At 42.6% G+C, this 26,476-nt stretch overlaps 2 protein-coding genes across 7 annotated transcripts in view; both read right to left on the reverse strand.

The window, feature by feature from the left end:
- Positions 1 to 17,363, reverse strand: part of LOC103653236 (ADP-ribosylation factor GTPase-activating protein AGD3) — a 32,061-nt gene extending 14,698 nt beyond the window's left edge. For 3 of the 5 annotated variants that reach the window (XR_004857745.1, XM_020552537.3, XM_020552539.3), the window contains exons 1-17: positions 16,875 to 17,363; positions 16,063 to 16,139; positions 15,873 to 15,973; positions 15,493 to 15,563; positions 15,012 to 15,074; positions 14,878 to 14,922; positions 14,410 to 14,475; positions 14,267 to 14,314; positions 14,079 to 14,174; positions 9,985 to 10,026; positions 9,199 to 9,414; positions 8,986 to 9,117; positions 8,637 to 8,858; positions 8,464 to 8,550; positions 8,049 to 8,384; positions 7,420 to 7,541; positions 7,237 to 7,330 (exon numbers count right to left, since the gene is read on the reverse strand). Coding sequence is in view for 4 of the 5 variants with exons in the window: in XM_020552537.3 (XP_020408126.1) it covers positions 7,237 to 7,330; positions 7,420 to 7,541; positions 8,049 to 8,384; positions 8,464 to 8,550; positions 8,637 to 8,858; positions 8,986 to 9,117; positions 9,199 to 9,414; positions 9,985 to 10,026; positions 14,079 to 14,174; positions 14,267 to 14,314; positions 14,410 to 14,475; positions 14,878 to 14,922; positions 15,012 to 15,074; positions 15,493 to 15,563; positions 15,873 to 15,973; positions 16,063 to 16,139; positions 16,875 to 17,336 (2,280 nt within the window). In the remaining variant the exon portion in view is untranslated. Of the gene's footprint in view, positions 1 to 7,236; positions 7,331 to 7,419; positions 7,542 to 8,048; positions 8,385 to 8,463; positions 8,551 to 8,636; positions 8,859 to 8,985; positions 9,118 to 9,198; positions 9,415 to 9,984; positions 10,027 to 14,078; positions 14,175 to 14,266; positions 14,315 to 14,409; positions 14,476 to 14,877; positions 14,923 to 15,011; positions 15,075 to 15,492; positions 15,564 to 15,872; positions 15,974 to 16,062; positions 16,140 to 16,307; positions 16,493 to 16,874 lie in introns of those variants that run through there. The other 2 variants (XM_020552540.3, XM_020552538.3) reach the window with 2 other exon arrangements.
- A 2,592-nt stretch (positions 17,364 to 19,955) lies between these two features.
- On the reverse strand, positions 19,956 to 25,536 carry LOC100217258 (uncharacterized). 2 transcript variants are annotated; one of them, NM_001366423.1, is made up of 8 exons: positions 24,872 to 25,337; positions 23,715 to 23,780; positions 23,528 to 23,611; positions 23,169 to 23,291; positions 21,610 to 21,662; positions 21,391 to 21,440; positions 21,215 to 21,315; positions 19,966 to 20,555 (listed from the first exon to the last, which is right to left on the reverse strand). In NM_001366423.1, exons 1-8 carry the CDS (start codon positions 25,076 to 25,078, stop codon positions 20,283 to 20,285), a joined length of 957 nt encoding a protein of 318 aa, NP_001353352.1. In that variant the 5' UTR covers positions 25,079 to 25,337; the 3' UTR covers positions 19,966 to 20,282. The 2 variants fall into 2 exon arrangements, with proteins under 2 accessions (XP_035822620.1, NP_001353352.1); XM_035966727.1 differs by lacking the exon at positions 21,391 to 21,440 and having other exon boundaries at positions 19,956 to 20,555; positions 21,215 to 21,299; positions 24,872 to 25,536.
- Between the last annotated feature and the right edge of the window lie 940 nt (positions 25,537 to 26,476).

The raw sequence follows: 26,476 nt of genomic DNA on the forward strand, positions 1-26,476 counted from the left end.
CCAGTTATGGGATCTCCTCTCAGATGTCGAGCTGCAGCCACAAGTTGATGATTGTCATATTTTTGTTTTGCTTTCAATGGCAAATACTCTGCTAAGGTTGCCTATAATTTTCTCTTCTTTGGCTCAATCCAGTTTGAACATTGTGAGCAAATTTGGAAGACATGGGCACCGAACGAAATGTCGTTTCTTTTTGTGGTTGGTGGCGCATAATAAGTACTGGACAGCTGACCTATTGGAAAAGAGAGGATTGAACCACCAAGAGTTTTGTCCGCTTTGTGACCAAGAGAAGGAAAACATTAATCATATCCTAATCACTTGTGTTTTTTCTAGACAATTTTGGTTTCATTGGCTTAGGCAATTTGGGCTACACTTCTTAGCCTCTCAACCGGATGATAGATTCTTCCTAGAATGGTGGCGCAGGGTTGCTGTTTCTCTAGACTTTAGAGGCAGAAGGGCTTCAATAGCTTGATTATCCTTGGAGCTTGGACAATTTGGAATCACAGGAATAGATGTGTTTTTGATGGGGTTTCTCCTAGCTTGTCTACAGTTTTAGTACAAGCTGGTGAGGACCGTCTTTGTTGGGAGCGCTGGAACAAAAGGAATCACCTTCCTCACTGCTTCTATTGAGAGGCTTTAGTCTTAGCTTTCTATCTGGTCATTTGGACCCTTGTCTTTTTAGTTAGCCGTAGCCTAGCTTTGTGGCTTTGTTTTGTTTTACTCTTTAGTTTTCTTTTCTTTTCCTTTTCCATCCTTTTGGTTTGAGGATGGTATCCTGTATTTGGTCTATGTTAGATCTCTTTTTTTATATAATGATGCACAGCTCTCCTGCGCGTTCGAAAAAAAAAGAAAAAAATGTTCAACTAGTATGTCCTGGTCACGACTAGTCTACTAGTCGGCAGCTGCATGACTTAACTCGACTTCTCGACTCGAAAACATTGGACACAAGTTGCAATTTTTTAATCGAAACCTAACAAAAACGGTTAGAAACAGATTTGCTAAGCCGGATCTGAAGGGGGGGCTGAAGGCGCGACCGGAACACAGTAGCACACGGACGGTAAGTGTGAGTAGAACTTGGCCTCGCGCAAGAGAGAGTGCAGACGTCCTTGTGTGAGACCATAACATGTGCAAATGTGACACGTGAGAAAAAATCATAAAGAACCCTAACCCTAAAAATTATATCTTTATACCATATTATGAATTGCGCTATATTCAATATGAGAGCACTAGGCCTGAATATATATAATGATATAGGACAAAGACTCATTATATGAGATCGAATACAACAAGGACACATGCATAGACATCAAACAAGGTGGTAGGAACTCCCCTACTGCGAAGATTGTACGTATAGTTGGTGGAGATGGGATGGGAAGAGGATGGCTGTGCGGGAGCCGTGATGATCACAGAAGCTCCACGCCTAGTGGTGAACAGGTGAACAGGCGAACAAGGTGAGGCAAGAGTAATCCTTTCTTTATATCAATACTTGCTTAACATTCATGATTACAACCAAAAGGACTATATAGTCCGGGTCCTCCTAACAGACTCCACATCCTGAGACTTAGCTAACAGACTCCTTATTTTAAGGACTAGATTTGTTGCATAACAATCCTGCAACAGAACATATCTAATCCTCCTCTAATCTCTTATCTGCATCGACCCCTACTATGGGCCGATCAGCTGCCCTTCTGGGCCTTCGGCTGTACACTTTGTCGAACATAACATCTCTCCCTCCCTCGACGAACAGCTCGTCCTCGAGCTGAAAAAGAGGGTACGATGCTGTGAACTGTTGCAGAGGCTCCCAAGTGGCATCTTCTGGCTGCGCTCCATTCCACTGCACTAGCACCTGCCATTGCCCGCACTTCATCCGTGCTCTGAGGACCTTCTCTGGAGTTGGAAGCAGCCGCCCATTCTCCATTGGTGGTATATCTGTTTGAGGAGTCCCACATGAAAGACACTATGGATGTGCGCCCCTTTTGGCAATTCCAGTCTATACGCCACAGAGCCCACCTTTTCAATCACACGGAAGGGTCCTGCATAGCGTGGTCCCAGTTTTCCTTTGGGACGGTTGACTAGTGACTGAGCCTGTCGATGTAGGAGACGAAGCCATACCCAATCATCAACACTGAACTCGAGCTCGCGGTGCGTCCCATCATAAAACGCCTGCATGTTCTTGAGCTTGTAGTAGCCTGTCTCAGACCTCCCCAAGGAACAGACCGTGCTCATGGAGCATCTGGTCCACGACTTGAGTAGCAGCAGTCCCAAGCTGATATGGGATGAGTGGTGGAGGACCTCTACCATAAACTACACGGAATGGGGTTGTTTTGAGAGCTGAATGGTAGGATGTATTGTAGCAATACTCTGCCCAAGCTAGCCAGTCCACCCAAGCCCTAGGCTGATCCCCTGTGATGCACCTCAGATACATGGAATGGTTTTGTTGACTACCACAGACTGACCATCTGTTTGGGGATGAAATGTTGTACTCATTCTCATTGTGACCCCTACTAGCTTGAAGAGATCCTTCCAAACATGTCATGTAAACACCGGTTCCCGATCACTGACTATTGAGCTTCGGAAACCGTGTAGTCTGACTATACCATCAAAAAATGCTCAGGCTATTATAGCTGTTGTGTACGGGTGACTTAGTGCAATGAAGTGTGCATATTTAGAGAACCCGTCTACCACTGCCAATATGACTGGTTTTCCATGGACTTTTGGCAACCCCTCAACAAAATCCATTGCAATATATGTCCATATTTGCTTTGGTACCTCCAATGGTTGAAGCAGGCCTGCTGGTTGTAGAGCTTCAGTTTTGTTCTTTTGACAAATGACACAGGAGCATACCCAATTCTTTACTAGTGCCCTATCCTTGGTAAGCAAGAAGTCTGTCCTTAACCGATGGAGGGTTTTTTTGAATTCCGCCGTGTCCTGCAGAGTGTGCAGCCTCAAGTATTGCTGGGATAATTGGTGAGGAGGCTGGTACAAAAATCTGTTGGCCATGCAATATTAATCCATCCCTCATGTGCCATGGAACCCCCAAGCTGCCCTCCTGGATCTGTGCATGTAGGTGCTGCCATTCCCTGTTTTGTGCACAATCTGCTTCTAATTTTTTGTATAGCTGGAATGTGGGTGCTGAGAGAGCATAAACAGATTCCTCTGGTGAGTTGCACCGCGATAATGCGTCAGCTACTGTGTTAAGTTTCCCTGCCCTATATTCCACCTTGAAGTCAAACCCAAATAGTTTACTTATCCACTGATGTTGGGGCACTGTTGATAACCGCTGGTCCAGCATATATTTGAGGCTAAAGTGATCAGTGCGCACCAGAAACTTCCTGCCCCATAGGTATGGACGCCAATGTCGTAATGCTTGCACCAATCCTATGAGTTATCTTTCATATGCTGCTAGCTTGACATGGCGTGCTGCAAAAGGCCGACTGAAGAAGGCTATAGGTCCCTGATTTTGGTGGAGGACAGCACCAAACCCGGAGCCTGACGCGTCGCAGTCCACTATGAAGGATTGCTCAAAATCTGGCAGCTGCAGTACCGGGGCTGACGAGAGGGCCTTTTTGAGTGTTTGGAATGCTGAGTCTGCATCTGGGCACCATTTGAAGCCTTCTTTCTTAAGCAACTTGGTTAATGGAGCAGCGATGATTCCAAAATCCTGGATGAACTTCCGATAATAGCCTACTAATCCCAAAAACCCCGCAGACCTCGTAGTGATTGTGGTATTGGCCATGGACATCGTAGTGATTGTGGTATTGGCCATGATGCTACTGCCTCAACCTTGCTGCTGTCTATGGCCACCCCTTTGGCTGATATTATGTGTCCTAAATATGCCACAGAAGTAGCCCCAAAGTCACATTTGGACTGTTTGACAAAGAGCTGGTTGGTGTCAAGAGTTTTCAGGACTGCCTTGACATGTATGAGGTGTTCTGACCACGTTGCATTGTATATGAGAATGTCGTCAAAAAATACGAGCACAAAACGACGGAGGAATTGACCCAATACTTCATTCATTAAAGCCTGAAAAGTTGCAGGAGCATTTGAGAGGCCAAATGGCATAACCGAAAACTCGAAGTGCCCATGGTGTGTCCGGAAGGCTGTTTTGTGCACGTCCTCTGGGTGGACTCGGACCTGATGATAACCAGGGCGAAGGTCCAACTTAGTGAAGAAATGGGCCCCATGAAGCTCATCTAGTAGCTCATCGACCACCGGTATAGGGTATTTATCCTTGACTGTTTTCTCATTCAGTGCCCTGTAATCGATGCAAAATCGCCATGAATCATCCGACTTCTTTACTAGAAGGACAATTGCCGAAAACGATGAGGTGCTGAATCTGATAATGCATTGATGTAACATAGCCATGCATTGTGCCTCAAGTTCATCTTTCTGAAGTTGCGGGTACCTATATGGTCGCACCATTACTGGGGCTGTTCCTGGCAATAGGTGGATCCTATGGTCACACCTTCTTGCTGGGGGAAGGCCAGTAGGTGTTGCAAAAACCGCCTGGAACTGGTGGAGTATGTTATCCATCATAGGCCTGTGTTTGGCACTTGCTGTTTTGACTGCCCGGACTGCAGGGTGCATGTGAATGTCGTCCAGAGATGAGCCCAACCCTTTCCACAAAATCCTCTGTCCCCTTCGCCAAAAGGCGAGACACAAGTCTTCTAGGTCCCAAAGAATTGGCCCCAATGTACGCAGAAACTGGACGCCGATAATAACATCAAAGGAGTCAAGTGGAATAGCATATGCTATGCATCTATTAGAAACTCTTCTAGGCTGATAGTCATGCCGATGCTATTGGGAAACCTGCAGCAGGTGACCTTGTCACCATTTTCTACCATGGCCTGGAGACCATTGCTGGGGCTGTACTCCAGTTGCAGAGCTCTCGCTGTGCCCAAGTTGATGAAGTTGTGCGTGGAGCCCGTGTCTACAGTGCTTTGAGAGCCCTTCCCCTAATAGAGACTTCCAACTGCATTGTGCCTTCTGATCGAACTCCATTGTGCTGTGGTGCCATGAGTTCCACGTCGATCTTAATACGCTCCGGAAGGCCAGCTGTAAACAGGTGCACCTTCTGCTCCTGGGAGAGTGGGGCTGTCTGGGCTAGCAGGTCCCAAAATCTTTCCTAGTAGTCATCCACCGTCACGCAGAAGGGAAGGCGTGCCAGTTCGCCGAGAGGATTGCTGCGTAGTGGCAGCCCAAATCGGAGTTGGTAGTGCTGCTTGAAAACTCCCCAGGACAAGGAAGGCTTGTCACGCTGAAGCTGGGTGTACCATGTCCAGGCAATTCCTGTCATGTGATAGAAGGCAAGCCAGACTTTCTCCTCCTCTAACGTGTGATGTCCTTCAAAGAACTGTTCACACCGATTTAACCACTGGAGAGGATCTTCCTTGTCATCAAACATGGCAAACTCAAGGCGGTGGAAACAGGGCACGCCTGCTGTAGCGGACTGTAATTGGGTACTGGCCACTGTGTGGCATTGGCTGCAGTTGTGGTATGGGTGATGGGGAATGCAGGAAAGGCAGCAGATGGAGTGGCAGTGGTGTGGTGGAAGCAATGGTGGAATAGGTGGTGGCTGGGTTGGTGGTGATGGTGGGTTGCTGTGGTGGAACGGCGGTGGCCCCTGTCGTGGCTGGAGGAAGACCCCCATAATCCGGCATGCCATAGGGCCCTTATGGCGAAGGTAAGACGGTGGCTGGCTCAGGCGGCTTCTCGACTGCAGCCACGCGGGAGGAGATCAAAGACATCTGGGTGGCGAAAATCCCTAGCTGGCGCTGGATCTCTACTAGGGACGTCGTGACCGACTCCAAGGATGGTGATTGGGCGGTAGAGGAAACGCTGTCATCAGCGTTTGATCTCGGCATATTCGATACCAGGTTGGTAGGAACTCCCCTACTGCGAAGATTGTACGTATGGTTGGTGGAGATGGGATGGGAAGAGGATGGCCGTGCGGGAGCCGTGATGATCATAGAAGCTCCACGCCCAGCGGTGAACAGGTGAACAGGCGAACAAGGTGAGGCAAGAGTAATCCTTTCTTTAGATTAATACTTGCTTAACATTCATGATTACAACCAAAAGGACTATATAGTCCGAGTCCTCCTAACAGACTCCACATCTTGAGACTTATCTCCTAAGACTTAGCTAACAGACTCCTTAATTTAAGGACTGGATTTGTTGCATAACAATCCTGCAACAAAACATATATAATCCTCCTCTAATCTCTTATCTACATCGACCCCTACTATGGCCCGATCAGCTGCCCTTCTGGGCCTTCGGCTGTACACTTTGCCGAACATAACACAAGGACTCTATATATGAGACCAAATACAACAAAGGACACATGCATAGGCATCTAACAGTCTCTACAAAAGTCTATGCAGGACTTGGCATTAACATTCTTGATTCATTTGAGGTTGGGTTCTATGATCATGAAGTAGGGTTCTTGTGTGAAACACTACAGAACATCATGTGAGATTTTCTTAGCAAGGTATACAAAGTTTCCTTGCCTGATAATCTTTACACAATGAGATACACAAGCTAATTGTGTGATCTAAGAAAAACATAGCCTTTTAAAAAAAGGGAAATTTGGATCCATACCATTAAAAGATCACCACTTTGGATCCATATCATTACTATCTCACTTACATGTGGGTCCACATGAGTCAATGACATGTGGGGTCCATGGTATATATCTAAAGTTTGGATCTTTTAATGGTATAGATCCAATTGTTCCTTAAAAAAATACAGGTGAATGTCTAAATCCCTTTTATTTTTTTTTCTCGAAAAACGCAAGAGAGCTGCGCATCTTTATATTAAGAAGGGAAATTAAGGTCCAAGAGGACCAGTACAAAAACCACCCTATGGTGGCCAGCAACATGCATAAATAAAACTGTCCATAGGACAAAAATACAAAAAGACGACCAATGAAAAAAATTAAGTCGAGCTTGCTGCGCCTAGAGCAGCAGCAAGACGAAGGCTTCTGAGGTGTTTGGCACCAGCCAGCACCCATAAATCCCTTTTATTATGTGGAAAAGAATTGGATCAACAGAAGGAATGTCCAGAGCTGGCACAACATCCTAATTGGCACTATCCATGTTGGGACTAGAGTTCTCTATTTAGTAAACTGTTAAGGAGTCATATTTGTGCAATCATCCTTCGCATGGAGATAATTTGGTTTTTAACACCCCATACATTGCTAAAGAACAAAGGAATATAAGCAGTTGTGAATGTAGTGAATACCTTGGCATGAATAAACTTCTCCTTGGCAGAGAATACATCTTTGTGTTTAGGCTTGCTAACAGAGAGGTACTGTGATGTGTCTGATCCATCAGCACTGCAAAAGAAACAATGTTGAGAGTTTGTTACCTGAAGAGCAATAGACATGGAATTACTTCATAAAGAGATTCAAAACAATAATATTACCTTGAATTATCATCTGGCAGCGTCTCTTCCCAAATACTGTTGACAAACATGTTGCCTAATGACTGAAAGAGATTGATTACAGATGGCTCCCAAACTCTGACATCAAGTGTCAGAGATCTAACCTGAAATAAGATGCATGTGTTTAGGCTACTATTCTATCAAAATAAATATATAATTATCCTAAATTAGCAATAGAAAAATGATACTAAGCTATAAAAAACCTATTTATAGACTATACAAGTCTGAAAATAATTGTTTTGAGCGACAGGTTTATATTTTAGATTCTTTAGCAATTTAAGTTTTGATACACTATTTTTCGGCAAAAGTACAATCATATTTCACTTCCTTAATATAATGATGCGAGTTCTGTGTGTTCGAGAAAAAACTGTTTCACTTCCTTTATGCAAAACATGTGTTGTAGCTTTAGGTGTAGCTGTCGGTGTGATAGCACCACTGCACCAAAGCCCAAGTTTATTTGATATCATGCACACACTGAAACAACTTCTAGACTTTAAAGTTTCAACCTCTAGACTTTAAAGAATAAATGAATGCAGAAATCAATATTGCATGACCATCAAGAGAAACAAGAGTCCATTTAAAAGAATAACAATTAAAGGTTTTGTAGATACCTTTGATATATGCACTCCAAGATTTCTGTGCACCCCAGAACACTCTATGCATAGAAGTGCGCCAAGGTTTAATGATGCCCAATCAGGTTCTGAAGCACCACAGTCAGCACACATATTATTGCCATCAACTTTCCTAAGCAAGTCAATTGGTTTTTCAGGTTTCGTGCTGGTTCTGTGATGATGTGTGCCTCTGACATCATGCTGCCCATTTCCAGATTTCTTCTCCAGTACTAAATCATCACTTACAGAAGGTTCAAATTCTACTGAACTTGTAAAAGAGCTTCCATCGCTGGTACTCCTATCATGACCACTGCCCTTAGGGCTTGACAAAAAACACTGAAACAGAACAGCCAAGTATTGTAAACTGAATATTCCAGAATACATGCAATCCAAACAGAGGCCATCCATTACTAACCTGTTCTGGGGATTGTGAGTTCAGCAAAGAGGCAATAACACCAGTTATCTTTTCAATCCAATCCATCTGATCTACTGCACTCTCTGCCTGCATAAATAGCATATGTGTTCATGAAGTATTGAAATCTTAATCAGATTCAATAAGGCAGACTGCACCATAAACATGTGGTGTACCTGCAATGTGTAGATTTTTGTGGGTGAAATGATTCTGAAGCAGAACCTCAGATCTGATTGGTCAGCATCAACTTTAATGGTTGATGTCAATAAATTTACAGTATGCCGTGCAACAGACTTTTCATCATGTACAATGCCATGGTAATGAGATGAGAACAATCTGCTCAACAACCCAGAACCATGTTCAGGGGGGTTAACACTTCTTTGCATGGAGCAACCAGCCTATATGATCAAAGGCAAATGGTTGAGGAAAGTATCTGAATTAAATATATATATCATGCATCATGGAACAAAATATTGTGCCAATTTAATGAGCATTTCAACAGCGAATGTTACAACAGAGACCTACAGGTGGCCTAGTAATTTGTTTCCGATAGTAGTACAACATTCCTCGACTATCAAGTACAAAGAACCTTCTTTTCCAGTCGGCTCTCAAGTTTGAAGATCTTTTCGAAAGATAACCTTGACGAATGGTCTGAACCTGGAAATAGTACATTACGAATTTAACTTTGTTTTTCAAACTGTAAACCTGCTTTGGATCTCCAGTGTATTAGTGCCTTACCTTGCCTTTTGAAGTTGACTGCATAACTGCCTCGATCTGTTTATGTGAACTTCTGCCAATAGTCTGTATTCCATCACCATTATAAGAATCATTCAAACCATTTATAGAAGACCGAGTCTCACGGTCTATCTGCCTTTTGTACTCATGCATCCTCTCTACAAGAGAAGCTTGTTCCTTGTTTGCCCTTTCTCTTGATTGTTGTGCATAAGCAAGAACCTGGAGAAGAATTTAAAAACAGGCCAAAGGAAAAGTTTTTTGTCAATATTTATGAGTAGCTTAAATAGAAGAAAAGAAACATTGAAGAAACAAGAAAAACTGTGTGTCTTAATGAAGCAGAGCAGAAACAAAGAAATCTTAGTAAGCATGGCTGGTTGACATAACATTTTTTTTCTGCTATAATGCCAGTAACAAAACAAGAAAAAGTAAAATAAAGTGACAGAGTTGATCGATGAGGTAAATACTAGCCAATGAGCCGTCTAGATAATATTAGTGTAAGCCGAAATCAACAGAGCCTTTTGTTATAGAACTGATCCATGTAATATAATTTCATTCTATTTCAAAAAAGGTACCAGTTCTTAGTTACGTCGGGATAACTCAATCTAATTATTTTCTCATAATAATCAGGATCATCAGTATATGAAAAAGTAACTGCAAAGGTGCGCTGAGAACTGGACTCATGCAAAGATCACCTCTCCCAACTACTGGATTAAAAGCAGAAATAAGATATGTAACTACTAGAGCAAAACATTAACACCATAATACAAGGAGAAATAGTTTAAGAGTTACCTGATTAATATATGGTTCCATTTGATGCAATAGTTCATATCCCTGACAAATAGAAATTGATAGGATAGCAGATCAACAAAGAAAGTTATGAGGACTTTACAAATCATCACAGAATATGAAGGAATTAGCCAAGAGGCAATCGAAGAATATAAAAAACTCTTCACTCATCCTCTGTCTCAATGTCATATTGAAGCCCTTTCAGCCTTGTTTGGTTGGAACACTCCGCCTGATCTGGTGTTCAGTTAAGGGCTGTTTCCTTGGTGTCGTGTTACTTTTACTGTAATAAATGGATCCTTCAAAAATATTGGTTTGGAATGTTAGAGGTCTGAATTCGTCTATGCGTCAAGATTCTGTGAGAGAACTTATTGATTCTTCAAGAGTAGATGTGGTCTGTCTTCAGGAAACCAAGATGCAAGTTATTTCAGATCGATTCATTCTTTCATTGTTGGGGACAGACTTTAGTGATTTTATTTTTCTCCCTTCTGTTGGGGCAGCCGGGGGCATTCTTGTGGCTTGGAGGCGACATGTGGGTTTCACTGGACAAAAAAGATGGGATAATTATAGTGTATCAGTTCAGTTTTGTAATGACAGGGGGACTGATTGGTGGCTGACCTGTGTTTATGGTCCTCAAGGAAGCAATGAGACGATTATGTTCCTACAAGAAATCAGAGAAATAAGGGCTGAGTGTCTGGGACCGTGGATGTTGGCTGGAGACTTCAACCTCATTTATAGAGACTCAGATAGGAACAACAATAATTTCAACAGAGCAATGATGGGAAGGTTTCGAAGCTTAATTGAGGATATGGCCCTGAAGGAAATCCCCTTACATGGCAGGCAGTTCACTTGGTCCAACCAACAAAATGTGCCTGTACTGGTCAAGCTAGACAGAGTGTTCTGTTCTGTAGATTGGGAATTGCTCTTCCCCAATGTTCTTCTTCAGAGTACTGCCTCACAAGATTCAGATCATTGTCCTTTACTCCTGGGGCTTAGGGATAATAAATCCGGAAAAAGGCGTTTCCACTTTGAATCCTTCTGGACCAAGCTTGAGGGGTTTCAGGATATTGTCCTTGCTGCATGGAACTCTATTGAGACAGCTACATGTCCTTTTAAATCCCTGGAAATGAAATTTCAAGGAACTGCAAAAAGCTTGCAGGCCTGGAGCGAAAAGCATATCGGGCACGTGAGGTCCCAACTTGCCCTTGCTAAAGAAATCCTCCATAAGCTGGAAATAGCGCAGGATGGTAGAGTGCTCAGCCCTGCTGAATGCTGGCTCAAACTCAGACTCAAGAAACAGGCATTACTTTTATCATCTTGCAAGAGAACTATGGCAAGGCTGAGAGCGAGGATTTCATGGCTCAAAGATGGAGATGCTAATACAAAGTTATTCCACCTTCACGCCCGTCACCGTAAAAGAAAAAATTTTGTGGCATGTCTTGTTGATGGGGATCAAAACCTAACCAGCCATGAGGAGAAAGCTGCCTGTGTGGACCGTTTCTACACCAATCTATTGGGAAACAGTATGGACAGGATACGGGCAATTGAGTTAGAGGCTCTTGGAATGCCCAGTTTTGATCTGACCGATCTGGAAGCCCCCATTTCAGAGCAGGAAGTTTGGGATGCCATCAAATGTCTGCCCTCAGATAAGGCCCCTGGCCCTGATGGATTCACAGGAAGGTTCTACAAGGCTTGCTGGACAATTATCAAGAATGATATTATGGCAGCCATCTCGGCTGTTTGGGGCAGGAAATTTAACAATTTTGGGCGCCTGAATACAGCCTATATCACATTGATCCCCAAAAAAGACGGAGTTGACAATATTAAAGATTTCAGGCCTATCAGTTTGGTGCACAGTTTTGCCAAGTTGGTCACCAAAATCCTTGCTAACAGATTGGCCAGCAAGCTTAACGTGATGGTGTCGCCTAATCAGAGCGCATTTATAAAAGGGAGATTCATTCAGGACAATTTCATGTTGGTTCAACAAACCGCCAGGTTGCTGCATCAGCAAAACAAGGCCAGCCTGCTGTTAAAATTAGATATTACAAAAGCTTTCGATTCTGTCTCTTGGCCTTTTTTGATTGAGGTATTGAAGAAGTTGGGTTTTGGACAGATTTGGAGGGATTTGATTTGTGGGCTTCTGGCTACCTCCTCTACTCAGATTCTTTTAAATGGATTTCCAGGTCATCATATTAAGCATCGCAGGGGACTTCGGCAGGGAGACCCCCTCTCCCCTATGCTATTCATTTTAGTTATGGATGTCCTTGTCTACATGTTCTCCAAGGCAGAAAATGATGGTTTGCTGCAGCAACTTTCTAGTACAAAAAAGCTCCATCGAGTCTCCGTGTATGCCGATGATGTGGTCCTTTTCTTATGCCCAGCACTGACAGATATAGACCTCACTCTTAGCATTCTTCAACTGTTTGGAGACGCCTCGGGGCTACACAATAATGTGCAAAAGTCAAATGTGTATCCTATTAGATGCTCTGAGGAGGTGCTGCTCGAAGTCCAGACCCTGATGCCATGTGAAATCTCAACCTTTCCGTGCCGTTATTTGGGGCTCCCTTTATCCTTACACAAGTTGACAAAGCAACAGTTCCAACCTTTTGTGGATAAGATAGCTGATCAGCTTCCTAATTGGAAGGCTGACTTAATGACACGGGCTGGAAGAAGAGTGCAAGTTCAGCATGTTCTTACTAGCATGACGGTATACTTAGCAATGGCAGTGGATATCCCACAGTGGGGTTTGGAAGCTATTGATAAAATCAGAAGAGGTTTTCTATGGAGAGGTCGCAAAGAAGCTAGAGGTGGCCACTGTCTTGTTGCCTGGGGAAAAGTCTGTCGCCCCCTAAAGCTTGGAGGGCTTGGTATTTCTAGTCTTCCAGAATTATGTTGGGCACTTCGACTAAGGTGGCTTTGGTTACAAAAGACTGACCACTCTCGGCCCTGGTCTGGACTTCAAATACAAGTCCCAAAAAAGGCTAGAGCTTTCTTTTCTGCAGTAGTGACCACTGAAGTGGGGAATGGAAACAATACCAAATTCTGGAAGGATAAATGGCTTAATGGAAAAAGAATTGCAGATCTGTTTCCAAGGCTGATTGGCACAATTCCGAAGCGGGTAATCAATTGCAGGACAGTTCAAGAAGCAATTGTTAGCGCCAAATGGATTTCTGACATCAGAGGGGCTTTGTCAGTAGGGGTTTTGACAGATTACCTTCAGCTTTGGGATTTGCTATCTGGCATCGAGCTACAGCCGGAGGTTGACGACAAGCATACTTTCAGTATTGCCTCGAATGGTGTGTACTCAGCCAAATCAGCATATGAAGGACTGTTCCTAGGATCTGTGACATTTGAGCATTATAAAAGAATCTGGAAGTCCTGGGCCTTGCCAAAATGTCGCTTCTTCCTTTGGTTGGTGGCCCATAAGAGATGTTGGACGGCTGATAGATTGGCAAAGCGAGGCCTAAATCATCCAGAGAAATGTCTGTTATGTGACCAAGAGGAAGAAAATATAGACCACCTCCTTGTGCAATGTTCTTTTGCCCGAGAGTTCTGGTACCTTTTACTCAGGAAATTTGGTCTTCATTCTCTTGCACCACAGCCGACTACAAACTCCTTCCTGGGATGGTGGGAAGTGGTGGGAGGAGCAGTTCATGGTCTCACAAAAAAGGGCCTTAACTCTCTCATCATTCTAGGAGCTTGGACTTTATGGAATCATCGAAATAAATGCATTTTTGATGGCTGCAACCCAAGTATGTCTTCAAGCCTCAGAGCTGCTGATGAGGAAAGAAGAAGATGGGAAGTGGCTGGTGCAAAAGGCCTCACACATCTGGCTGCACCCTTGGTAGAGCCTTAGGAAGATTTGAGTAGTTTGATTTTTTTGATCCCCTTATGGATCTTTATTTGTATGCCTGTTTCTGGCCTCCGTAAGGAGGACTGTAAAACCTTTTTTGTTTTGTTCTGTTTTTTCTATTCCTCTGCTTAATATATAATGGGGCGCAGTTCTCCTGCGCGTTCGAGAAAAAAATAGAAATTGATAGGATTAATCACATTCATGCATAACATAGCTACACCACAAGGCAAAATATGCAAGGAGGTACTTGTTTAAAATATCGAAGATGTGAGTCCATCGTCGCACTAACAGCCTCCAAAAATTCATATCTCTTCTTTGCCTCGACATGGGAAAGTGAAGTGACCTGAGAAATTAACATGGACATGGCAAACAATGGCATGGTAAGCATATAAGCTCAGAAACTAAGGAGCAAATAATGGACAATGCAAATCGTACCAGGTTGAAACGGGCTTGCTCAAATGAAGATCGAGCACTATGAAGCTCCTGGTTATTACCAAATGCTATTTAGTTCAGGGGGGAGTTAGAGAAGCCTTTATTTGTGTGAACACTGTAAAATGTTGAATAAGAATGGTTTTTACATCTTCAATTGCCGTTGTTATGTCTGGTCGGGTACCTTTCTTCAATGATAGGTACTTCTCACGAATCTATAACAAAACCAACAAGTTCACAAGTTAACAGCGCACTCTGTCTTAGGAATTCAGCAAGCAATAATATTACAGTTTTATGCAGCAAAGCAAGTATGGCAGAAAAATATGAAAGAACAACAAATTGGCAGAAAAATATGAAAGAACAACAAATTGGCAGAAAAATAATAGAAACATAGTGAAACATTGAGTAATGTACAGTTCTAAATTCGATCAGGTGTCTTGTTATCAACCACTAAACAGACAGCATAGGAATCACATGTACACGTTATGCCCAGGCAGAAATTTGTTAAATTCCACAACTATTAATGGGTGAGGAAAGAGAAAGCTTTTGCTGTTACCTATGAAACAGACACACAAAAATACATCACACACTAGGAACAGCATAATAAGATAGCTTACCTGGTCATATGAGAGGCTAGCCTTGTCAAAGCGCTTATGAGCATCCTGAAAATGTATTGAGCAGAACACTATATCATTCAATTATTCTCAATATGGATTTTCATGATTGTGTTCATGGGAAATAATATTAGTACCTTCACATCATGCAAATCAATGTCAACAAAATTCAGTAATCTGTCATTTAACATGTGCTCAACCTGTCAGGAAACCGAATCAGAAATTAGAGCAGGTAAATTACTGAAAGTTAGATGTGTCATGGCCTTATATAAATTAGGCTTTCAATAAGGGAACAGCAAATATCAAATTCCACCCTAATCATATGGCATTGTACTTTCAGCATGAAATTATGCTTGGGAGACCAAATCCTTACACAAAGTGCATGTTCAGAAGAGAAAAGGGTATAAGAAACTTAATAGTATAATGGTATGCCCAGCCATATATATCATCTAGTAACTCACATTGACACTTCAATATTTAAATAACCGACTATAAAGGGATGTTTCAAGGTGCAGTCACTTTCAGGCCTTCCTTGTATAAGCATCTCATCATGAGGAAAAACAAGTATTATGACCTAAGTAATATACATAATCACATTCTAAATAAGAAACGCACTACCTGGGAGCGCAGGACTTCCTTGTATGTTCCAATTTCTCGTAAGGCAATTGTAAATTTGGTCATTACAGGCCCTATAAAGGAGATGAAGATTCAGTATGCTCAGTAGAGTAACTGACGACATTAAGCTCAACTCTACTCTTATGTGGGGAAAGAGTAATAAAGAAATGAGAAACAAGTAACGTAGGCAGGTTAAAAAATGAAAGCAACTAAAAGAAACAGTAAAATACTAAAGAATTGAACATTATTGTTCTCGTGGACCAAGACATGGTAGCAAGAATAATTAAGCAAAACAAAAATAATAAAAAATCCTGCTGCATGCATGCATGATAAGATAATAAATGCTGCTGGGAAAAGCAGACTAAGAAAATAACATGACTAACCACCAAAAGCAACACTAATTGGATCATTGTGGCCTCCTCCAAATGTTTCAAGTGAGCTGGCAAATGCAATATCTCCATCGTATGCTTCCCCTAGCCCTTCACTGAAACAAAAGGGCATATGGCGCAGGGGAGTGAATTGCAGCTCAACGCCTCAACCATACTCCCAGTTACAAAATAAATGGTCACTTACGCGTACTTACGGCAACCTTTATGGAACTTCAAACATCTCTCTCTCAACAATTCAGCACTCTCCTCAAGTGACTGTATCTGTTTCCAACAGAACAGAAAGGTGCATACAATTAATCATCAATCAAAGAAGCAAAGTTTCATTCATGACTGCAACCAGTAAGGGTTTGTTTGGGAAGCTAATTCCGGACCACTCATCGTGGTGCCATGGAAACATCAAAGTAATGGCAAAGAAAGAAAGAAACCAACCTGACTAACGGGCAATTCAACGACATGCAAGTGCAGCGCAGACGCACAGCATACACATGCGAAAGCACGGGCACACATAGCAGAAACAAATAGATGCGACAATACATGCGCGGAGCGGTCATAATAAAATGGAACCACAACCACATGCCGATCCACCGGAGGGCAGATTGCAGGGAAGGAATTGCGCTTTCCACGTGTACTCACAAAACAAATAAACAAACAAATAAGGAGATCTCCCGGGAACGCGCCGGCGCAGCGCATCAACCATGGACCATACTCCAGAGAAGAGAAGCAGTGGGCGGCTTAGCAGCGTTTCCCTTGCCGCAGTCCGCCGCCAGCCACGTGCAGCAGCGTCGCCAAGGAGGTTAGGAAGAAACAATAGAATTTGGGGGCGGAGACACAGACACAGACACGCACGCACCACGCAGGGATCATCAAAACCTGCCCACAGCCCACCCGCCCACAGCGACAGAATTCAGGGAACGGTTGCACACGCCCACGGACACACGCACGCACGGGAACGCTAGGGGCCGAGATCCGCCGGGATCACGGTAGCGTGCCTCTCACCTGCGTCCGGAACATGGGCGAGTCATCGAGCTTGGCGAAATGCATGGCTGCCGCCGCAGTGTCGCCACCTCCTACCAGCCCATCCGCGGGCACGCCGCGGAGCTCCGCCTCGAGCCTGTTCGCCGCCGGGACCGCCGCGCGAAGGTAGGCAGCTGGGGAGGGGAGAAGGTGCGGTGCCAGCGGCCTCGTCGCGGCTGGGCGGGGAAGGGAATGGCGGCGGTCTGGGCGCGTGGAGGGCGCGGGTGTTGATCGGGTGGCTCGGCGAGAAGCGAGGCGAGGAAGGAGGAAAAGGGGGAGGAGGAGTGGAGCGAGGTGGTGGTGGTGGAATGGCGCTCTCTTTCTCTCTCTCTTCGTTCGGGGAGGGAAGAAGAAGGGATCCGGGTGGCAACAGGTAACCGCCGAGTTAATTTTAATTTTGGTCCAAATTGTAACGATTATTAGGGCCTGTTTGTTTACCCCCATGGATTATATAATCTGGATTATTTTTGGAGGATTATATAATCTGAATTATATAATCTGGATTATATAATCTGAGTAGTCCTGTTTGTTTACCCAGATTATTTGAGTTGTTAATAGGGTTCTTTTGTATGAGGAAGACAAGAATACTCTCTATATTTGTACTAGGTTGAAACTCATATATGAAAAAAAATAATTCAATTGACATTGGCAAATATTGCATTAGCAATATTATCACGGAAGGCATTCATGTCACCTTCTTCATCCCCAAATTGACTAGTACTAGGCGCAAAAACGATTCGGTGGATTATAATGGCAATGGTGGGTAATTTCTAGAAAACTTGAAAGGGTAGTAGGGAAGTGGGAAAAAAATAATCTGAAATAAGCACCTCCTCACTTGCTTATGGATTATCATAATCCAAGGGGTTAGATTATATAATCTGGGCAAATAAGTTGGACTGTTTGTTTGACTCTTAGGATTATTTAATCCAGATTATATAATCTGGGGGGTAAACAAACAGGCCCTTAGTCACTCTTTGTTTCGGATTATAATCTCTCTAGATTATATAATCTAACGCAAATAATCCAGCATATAAACAAACACTTAGATTATGGATCCAAATTATATAATCTAAAGCCAGATTATGGTAATCTCATACTCTCCTCGAGAATAACTTATTTGAGATTATTTTTGGCAAAAGACCTACTACTTATCGTTATGTAAATAAAAATTATAATATATGTCATCCTTCTTTTCTCACCTAATACACGATCAAATTCTCCATTATGACTCTGGCTTGTTGTTAATCTTTTTACCCCCATGGCAGTTCATCGCACCGCCCCTTATTGTTTCTAGTGATAGAATGTCCTAACTATACTAAATATCAAATAAACAAATAAGGGTATTGTTATCTTTGTAAATAATCTACATTGTATAATCTAGACTATCAAATAGGTACATATAAATTATAATATGGATTATATAATCTATATTATATTCCAGATTATATAATCTATAAGCTGAAACAAACAGGCACTTAGTTAAGTTGATGTTGACTGTTGAGTACTAATCCCGTTTTAATTAGCATTCAGTTCAGGGTTAGTGGTGGGGCCGGGACGCAGACATTATTCAGCAAAACTGTTTCCTGTAATGAGGAGCGGGAAATGCAGGAATTTCTTTTTGAAAAAAAATATGAAATGCGCATTTTTTTTTAAAAGAATCCGTCAGCAGAAATGACATTCTGTTTAAAGACAATGCCGTTCTGTCACCGGTGCGGGTCAGGGTCAGGGTGAGTGGCATACTGGCATCCTGACAAATGGAGGGGTTGGTGATCTGCCAATTCGCCGCTGCGTTAAGGAGTTGACTGTGCGCTGGGCCCGCCCAGGACGGGCGGAGACGGGCACACACGACTGTGCAGCGCTCCTGACGATGGAGAGATGTGGAGCCGGTAGGTCTAATCGAATCGGGTACCAATATGTGTTTGTATATTTTCTCTTCGGAGTATAAGCGTTCCGTAAAAAGTAGCCTACTTGACAGAAAGGGCGGGCACTCTCGGCTCGGGGTAGGCACACTCATCTTTCAACCCTACCGTCACTTTGAATTTAGTGGGGCACTGTTTACTTTACTTACAGCCTCTACGAGTTGCAAGTGAATGGGACCGGTGCGTGTGAACGGAATGGTTCATCAAGCCATTTTAACCCTATTAGTCAAGTACCCCTCTTCCTGGTAAGTTATATCCGATAGGATTTACATAAATATTGATATTTTAAATATCTAATTTTAAGAATACAGATATAAATAAAGATCAGATATATAGTATTGGGACCTGAACATAGATCGGATCTCTAGCCTTTTAAACGAGTCGAATTCGAATACGGACAAATAATATGTATACCATTTGCATCCTCCGAGCCAAGCCTCATCTCCATAGTTCTACTAGATTACGAGTGGCTACATTGCACCCACTAATGCGACAGTGATTATGAGACCGCCACTCAGTGTAGCTAATTCCCTGCCGGAAAATGAGGCAGTGTACACCGCGACGTTAACGTCATTTGCCAAAGCAGAATTGGAGAATCCAGGTACAGGTGCGCTCACAAGAAGACCACCATCAAGTGCACATGGCCTATTTGAGCTCCGAACAAAACGAAAGAAGAAAAAGGTTTTGCTTTTGTACGCTGAGTAGGCATGTTCGCACAGAGTAGCTAGTGCCTTTGCAACGCAGAGGGGCCAGCTCCCCAGCCTTTGTCGACCCCCTTTCTTTCTCTCCCAATCGCAGAGGACATGCCTTCATCAAAAGCTCATTGGTTGCCGTGTGGCCCCGAGAAGCAGGTCACCCCCTACATTTGCTCCGTCTCTTTAGTTTTTGACATAGCTAGGCCTCTACCTGTAACTTTGTGTCACTTCATGCCCAGCCTCAGGAACACCACCCCAAGCGATACTTCCTTCCTGCACAGCATAACCCCCAACTTCTCAACAAATATTTGGCGAATGCTGCTAGCTGCTCGGCCTTCCGTTCGTAATAGCTTCACCACAACCACAACTGTGCATCTGTTGACAAAACAGACAAAATTGCCGCGACGAACGAATGTAGGGAACTGTTTTGACAGGTATTCATGCATCGATGAAAGACTAGCATTCCTCAACGAGGTTTAAACTTTATGAACTTGGTTTGCAACGACAGATCAAGGTAAAAGAAAAAAAAAACATGAACGAATAACTGATGAGTAGCAAATATCCACGGGAACTTCTCTGCAGTCAACACAATGTTAAATCCTTGTACCAGAGTAAGACTTACAGCAGGTAGAGAACATCTAGATTGAACGAGGGCATTGGCATTAAGCACTCAAAAGCAAGTTTGCCACCTTTGGCAGCACACAGGCGAAACATGACGAGTTTTCTGGGCAGTGTGCTTTCTCAACCGAAGTCGTGAAACTAACCATGCGCAAAATTCACTTTGGGTAGAGAATATCGTAGTGGCCAGGACGGTAGAGCAAAGTGATGTACGGTTTCTCTGTGGCAGGAGCAGGTGTCGTGGCCGCATCACCCTCCGAATCATTGGCCGACGGGATGAAATCGTGGTGATTCACGCTCAGGTTGCCAGTGTCACACGAGCTTCGGTCTAGGTACATAACACGGATTGGTACGCCTAGTGCATCTGATAGGGCAATTATGTGCACATGGTCACTTTCCTCACCCATAGGTTCCACAGAAGCCTTGCAGAACTGCAAACAAAAATTACAAATCAGGGCCATTCTAGTATCTAAATATTTACCAAAATGTTTACTGAAATAGGGTACAGATTCAGTGCGGGAAATAACAGCGTGACTTCAACAGTAATTTAAGACCAAGAAGTAGCTTATTTACCCACATGGGCATCAGAGCACAGACTTATGATAAACCACACCATCAGGGAAAAAAGTTTTGCTCAAAGAGTTGCTACATCATGATATATAACATGGAAATAACAGCGCTGGAAATAACAGTGTGACTTCAACAATTATTTAAGACCAAGAAGTAGCTTATTTACCCACATGGGCAGCAGCATAAATCTTTCCTTATCATTCATCACAGAATACAGATTTATGATAAACTACACCATTAGGGAAAAAATTGCTCAAAGAGTTGCTACATCATGATATCTAATCATCTATATCTGAACTTTAGTTAAGGGGAACCGCCTCTATAAATAATGGCTACACATGCCCCAGAATAATTTAAGCCAACAATGAACGAACATACTGTGATTGCCAATCACCAGACACTATTCACCAGGGAGCAACAAATAGGATCACAGATTAATGCTGCTTGATGCACGTAAATGACCATGAATATAATATATGTAGTACATATACAACATGTGACAGCAGAATATGGAACTGACCTGAACCACGGTTGAATTTGTCAAGCCAGATATGAACGGTTCAAAGAAGTCAGACCTCCTTTGAATTTCACCAGAAGTGACAAACCTAAAGAACATGACAACTGAAGACGACAGTGTTAGATAACAATACCAAGATAGTGCAGAACTAGAGTTCGAACATCTGAATGTATACAAACCATAATCAGAAACTTGTGGATCTCTGGTTCTTTCTAGAAGCTCTTCAGGCCTAAAGATGTAGGAGAACAAATAGATTTACTAAAGATACACAAACATGATTACAGGCATTGTGTCATATTTTGTGGAAGGTTCAAAGAAAAACGTGTGTTTGATATCAACAACTCAATGCTTCTTCATTATGTATTTTTCATGAGACGAAATACAACTCTGATATTTACCCTATAGGAGTTTCATGTCCCTGCAGAACACTTTCCAGCAGTTCAATGAATATCTGAACAAAATCAGAGAACACGGTTCGGTAAGGGAAGAGTCGAAGAGATACAAAATCTATGAGGTGCAAAAGAAGACTCCCTCCAATCACAAATATAAACAGTTTAGGACATCAACATAGTCTACTAGGTCTAGGTGAAATGAAACCTTGGCTCTAAAGATATATATTTCAAATAGTAACTTTTCACAGGTTCGGCAGTTCGCAGCAGCCTCTCCACATTTGCGGATGAAGGCCTGCCTCAGTTTATCCCTTCTTTAGATACCACAGATGTGGGAGCCTCCGGCACTGGTTTTGACCCCTTTTTTACTTTTCATGATAAATCTAGTACCATAAATTTTATGTTAGATTACTTTTTTCCAATTTTTAACTATTTAGGGTCAAAGCTAAAAGATTTGACATAGGACAAACATATATTGTGATAAGAGGGAATAAATTGATACTCCCTCCATTCCAAATTATAGGGTGTTTTTGCTTTTCTAGATACGCAGCTTTTGATTTGCACTAAGATATACCCTACATGTAGATACATTCTAAAAAGTATAAACAATGTACTAGAAATGCAAAAGATCTTAAAATTTGAATGGGTGGAGTATTTTGTTTCAAGAAAGTCATATTTCATACAATTCTAGAAATATATTAGCCAGCAATTTTCAACTATCTTTATTTTATCTAGACTACACCAGCATATTTCCAAACAACTAAACACCAAAACATGAATCACAGTCATCCAGCTGCCTTCTACACAAGTACAGTAGAAAACTTTGTGTGGCAAACTTTGTCTCTAGCCGATAGCAGCTGTATTTTACACTAGTACAGTATAGAACTTTGTGTGACATACTTTGCCTCCAGCTGATAGCTTATGTCCTTTGGAAGACAGGCTGGTTAGCATTCCGGACTAAACTAAAACAGGTTGCATCTTAGTTAATTTTCCACATGAAAATCAGCATATCTGAGCCAAGGTTATTAAAATGATAAAACGTTGAAACGCTCATGGGTGAAGTTTTGACTTTTAAACGTTTAAATGAAGTTTAAACGTAGTTTTAAACAACATAGAAAAAATACCAATATATCATAATTTCAGACAATAACATGAAGTTAAATACCAAAACAGCGAGGTTAGTAGCTTACCATAAAACGCATGAAACACTGTGGTTTACAGTTTAGAACGCCACAACGCAGTTTCAACCTCTAATTAGAGTTTTGACGTTTAAAAGTAGTTTAAACATCGTTTAAACGTAGTTTTAATAACACTGATCTGAGCCTCAAATGAATGACAAGAAGCATGCACTACAATAACCCAAACCAACCCTGTTCTACGGATACAGACATCAGACAGCTTATATGCCAATTCATCTATGCAAAAACCCAAAAATCATCTGGAAACGACCGTGGCACATAAGTAGACAAACCCACAAACAGTAGACAATGCATAGCAAATGAACTAGAAAACCACCCTAACAGAAAACATGACTGAGAAATATGCAAAAATAATCGTTGCAGACTTACCGAAAAGAAGTCCTCAAAAGTGAACTCAATATATCCAAGAGAGAGGAGTGTTTTCTTGCATTCCTCAATTTTTACCATGATGCGATCAGCCTCAGCTTTGTCTTGTGTCTCTAGGATGTGTTCCTGGAAGCAAATATAAGGCCGTCTTCAGTAGATCGTGCATATGGTGTGCAAAACACTATTTTGCACTATAGACTGTATTGTTCACCGAGTGGAGTTTGAAATAGAAGATGAAATGGGAGATAGAATGGGTAAGCTGCTGAAGACAGCATAAGATAGGATTGTCGCCACAATTATGAACACCGTACTGAGAAATGCAAGATATAATATACTTGTGAAAAGTACACTGCAGATACTACCAGGTAGGAAAACATAAAGCTTCGATAAAAGCAGTTTCCATCTCCACGTGTACGTCTTAAAGCACCATATTGCTCGCCAAGCAACTACAAACAAAAGTGACTAGTTGAACAAACTAGACAACAGCATGTTACGTATCCACATAAAAATGCAGTAATTACATATTAGATTAATCAGAGACACAATAACCTTAATTTTCTCTTGTAAAATGGGGCTGCCAGACTGAAACTCAGCTGCTAAAGAGGAGAGAGGTTCCTGCAACATTTACAAGATGCATAATAATTAGCATGGAAACGACCATGATAATTAGAACATGTTAGCCTTCATAACAGCTGAGAAATGTTTCTCATCAATCAGGAAAGGTGCTTAACCATCATCACAACATGCTCCTTTTTAAAAACAAGAAAAACAAACCACCTACTAACTTGGCAAAGCCCACAGATAACACTGATCAACAGGTGATCATAAAAAGCGTAAGCAAAACAGAATCCAACTTGGCGTAAAAAAAACACAACCAAACTTAATCCTGGTACAGACTATGAACTTATGAAGAAGACCTGAAACTTCAGCACATCAGCAAGACAAGCTGAAATCAGAGACTCGTCGACTTAAATAACAGGTCAATCTCCACATACTATTTCATATGCTAAAAGAAAGTCATGGCAGGTTTTTGGTTACACAATGAATCCATCTACATAAGCTTGAGTATCGAGAATAAGCAGAGCAATTAAAATGTTGTGGAAATGAACCAAAAAGTAGACATAAACAAGGGTAGGCAACAAAAGTCTCCATAGTTATCGAACACATAACTCTATTTGGCACTTTCTGAACTTAAAAAGGAATAACATACTTTAGTGGCAACCATGTGGTGCTCGGCCAACTTATACCCAACAATTTTTTCACTTCACTTGAACTTGATCATACAGAAAAACGGTGTACCAGTTTCTCTGTTGAGTAGTCATCTATCAACAAATATGTGAGTCTAAAGTTGAAGTAAATGCAAGGTCCTCACTGAAACCACACCTTTTGAGCCATAACCTCCTGTTTGTCCTAGACTAGAACAAAACACCCCGAGTCATCTCCAAACCCACATCACTCATGCTTATCGAACAGCAAGTAACCAACACTCAACTGCACCGCAGCACTGTCCCCGCAATCTGATCCCACAAGACCAGAGCCGTAGAAATGGGCACGACTAGCATATTTCCACTAGATCAGGTGCAGGCCTGTAAAACACTAAAGCGTGATGGAGACCCATCCCACCATACGGCGGGCTAACCAATACCCGATCGCGGACATGTGAGGATGGTGGGAGACAGAGGGCTCGCTCTCCCTCCCTCTCTCACCTTGTCCCCAACGCACGGCAGCTTGGGCCCCTCGGGGATGTCGGGATCGGGCTCGCCGCAGCAGGCGCGGTAGTAGTCCCCGCCCATGGAGAGCTCCACCGACACGGGGTCCGAGCAGCCGCCGAGGCTCGGGCTAGGGTTAGGGTCCGGCCCCGCCCACTCTTCTCCACCTCCCGCAGCGTGCGGCGCCTGTGGAACGTCGCCCATGGCCGCGTCCTCTCCGGGGGTCGGCGCTGCGGCCACCTCTGCCGAGGCGGTGGCGTCGGGGACCTCGCCGCCGTCCCCCGCCTTGCGCTTGCGGGCGCTCGCGTCGGCCGCCTCGCGCGCCAGCTTCGCGGGTTGGGGTTGGACTGGGCGTGGGGGCGTGGTTGCTTGGATTCGAGTGGGGGAAGCAGCAGCGGAAGCCTGCTTCTTCTGAATCCTCTTCCGAGATCTCGGCGCAGGTGGAAGCGGAAATACGTCCGTGTCGTTTTGCGGATAAGCCCTTGTTATTTACCGTTTACTTATAGCGTTCAAAAAGTCGTATAATTAAGTCCTAAAAATTAAAATAAAATCTATTTAAATTGTTTAAGGCCATAAAAATATTTGCATCTATTTCGTGCTATTAAAAATATATGTTATTTAAAAATAAACGGTTAAGAATAATGTATAAAACAAAGCTTCGGCATATATATATAAGTTCTATATATATATTTCTACTCCCCTGCTATCTATTAAGAATCTAATGTAGGTACCTGGTGCTACTACGACTTCACTCTCTTTACGTCCAGCGCAAAAATAGTGGAGAACGAGCACTCAAACCCACACCACTATGCTTTAGAAATTTAGGACTAACCACCAGATCACATATAGTTTACAAATAAACAATCTATCTATCTACTATCTATTAAGAACCTAATGTGGGCACCTAGTGTTACCACGGCTTCACTCTCCCCACGTCCAGCCCACAAAAAATAGTACAAAACGAGCAGTCAAACTCACATCCTGTGCTCTAAAAATTTAGGGCTAACCATCAGATCACACATACTTTAGTGTTTACAAATAAACAAAAATTATATTTGTAGCTTAGGCGCCCCTCCCCACGCTTCTCAGCCTCGTGGCAACAAGCGGACACATACCTAGTAATAATTAATAATCTATACTAATCTATTAAGAATCTAATGTGGGCACATGATGATATCACAGCTTCACCTTCTGACACTCTAGGCCCACCCATCACACCGCGCAAAAAAATGCAGGGCAACTACTCGAGCCCACGCCCCCTGCTTCAGAAATTTGGAGCTAACCACCAGACCACACATACCTTAGTGTTTAGAAATAAACAATAGTTACATTTGAATAAATATCTAAATACCTATTTATATGATACTCCCTCTGTCCTAGTATATAAGGCGTAACCACCTCTGGTTCAAATACCAAGAAATATATTTAATTTTCTCTATATCACTGCATTAATGTACGTATGCATAGAGAGAGCATGTCTTATATTGTGGGGACAAGAACAAAAAATGGTTACGCCTTATATTATGGAACGGATGGAGTATATAATAACCGTAGCAAAGTATGAGCAACCAACTAGTAATAATAATCTATTAAGAATCTAAT

This window comes from Zea mays, chromosome 4 (assembly GCF_902167145.1).
Source record: "Zea mays cultivar B73 chromosome 4, Zm-B73-REFERENCE-NAM-5.0, whole genome shotgun sequence".
NCBI classification, from domain to species: Eukaryota; Viridiplantae; Streptophyta; class Magnoliopsida; order Poales; family Poaceae; genus Zea; species Zea mays.

Coding starts and splice junctions, on each gene's coding strand:
- LOC100217258 (NM_001366423.1), bottom strand. CDS start 25,078: ATGGGCGACGTTCCACAGGCGCCGCACGCTGCGGGAGGTGGAGAAGAG. Junction 21,441..21,609: donor GGACATGAAACTCCTATAGG/GTAAATATCAGA, acceptor CTACATCTTTAG/GCCTGAAGAGCTTCTAGAAA. Junction 21,316..21,390: donor TCCACAAGTTTCTGATTATG/GTTTGTATACAT, acceptor TGTCGTCTTCAG/TTGTCATGTTCTTTAGGTTT.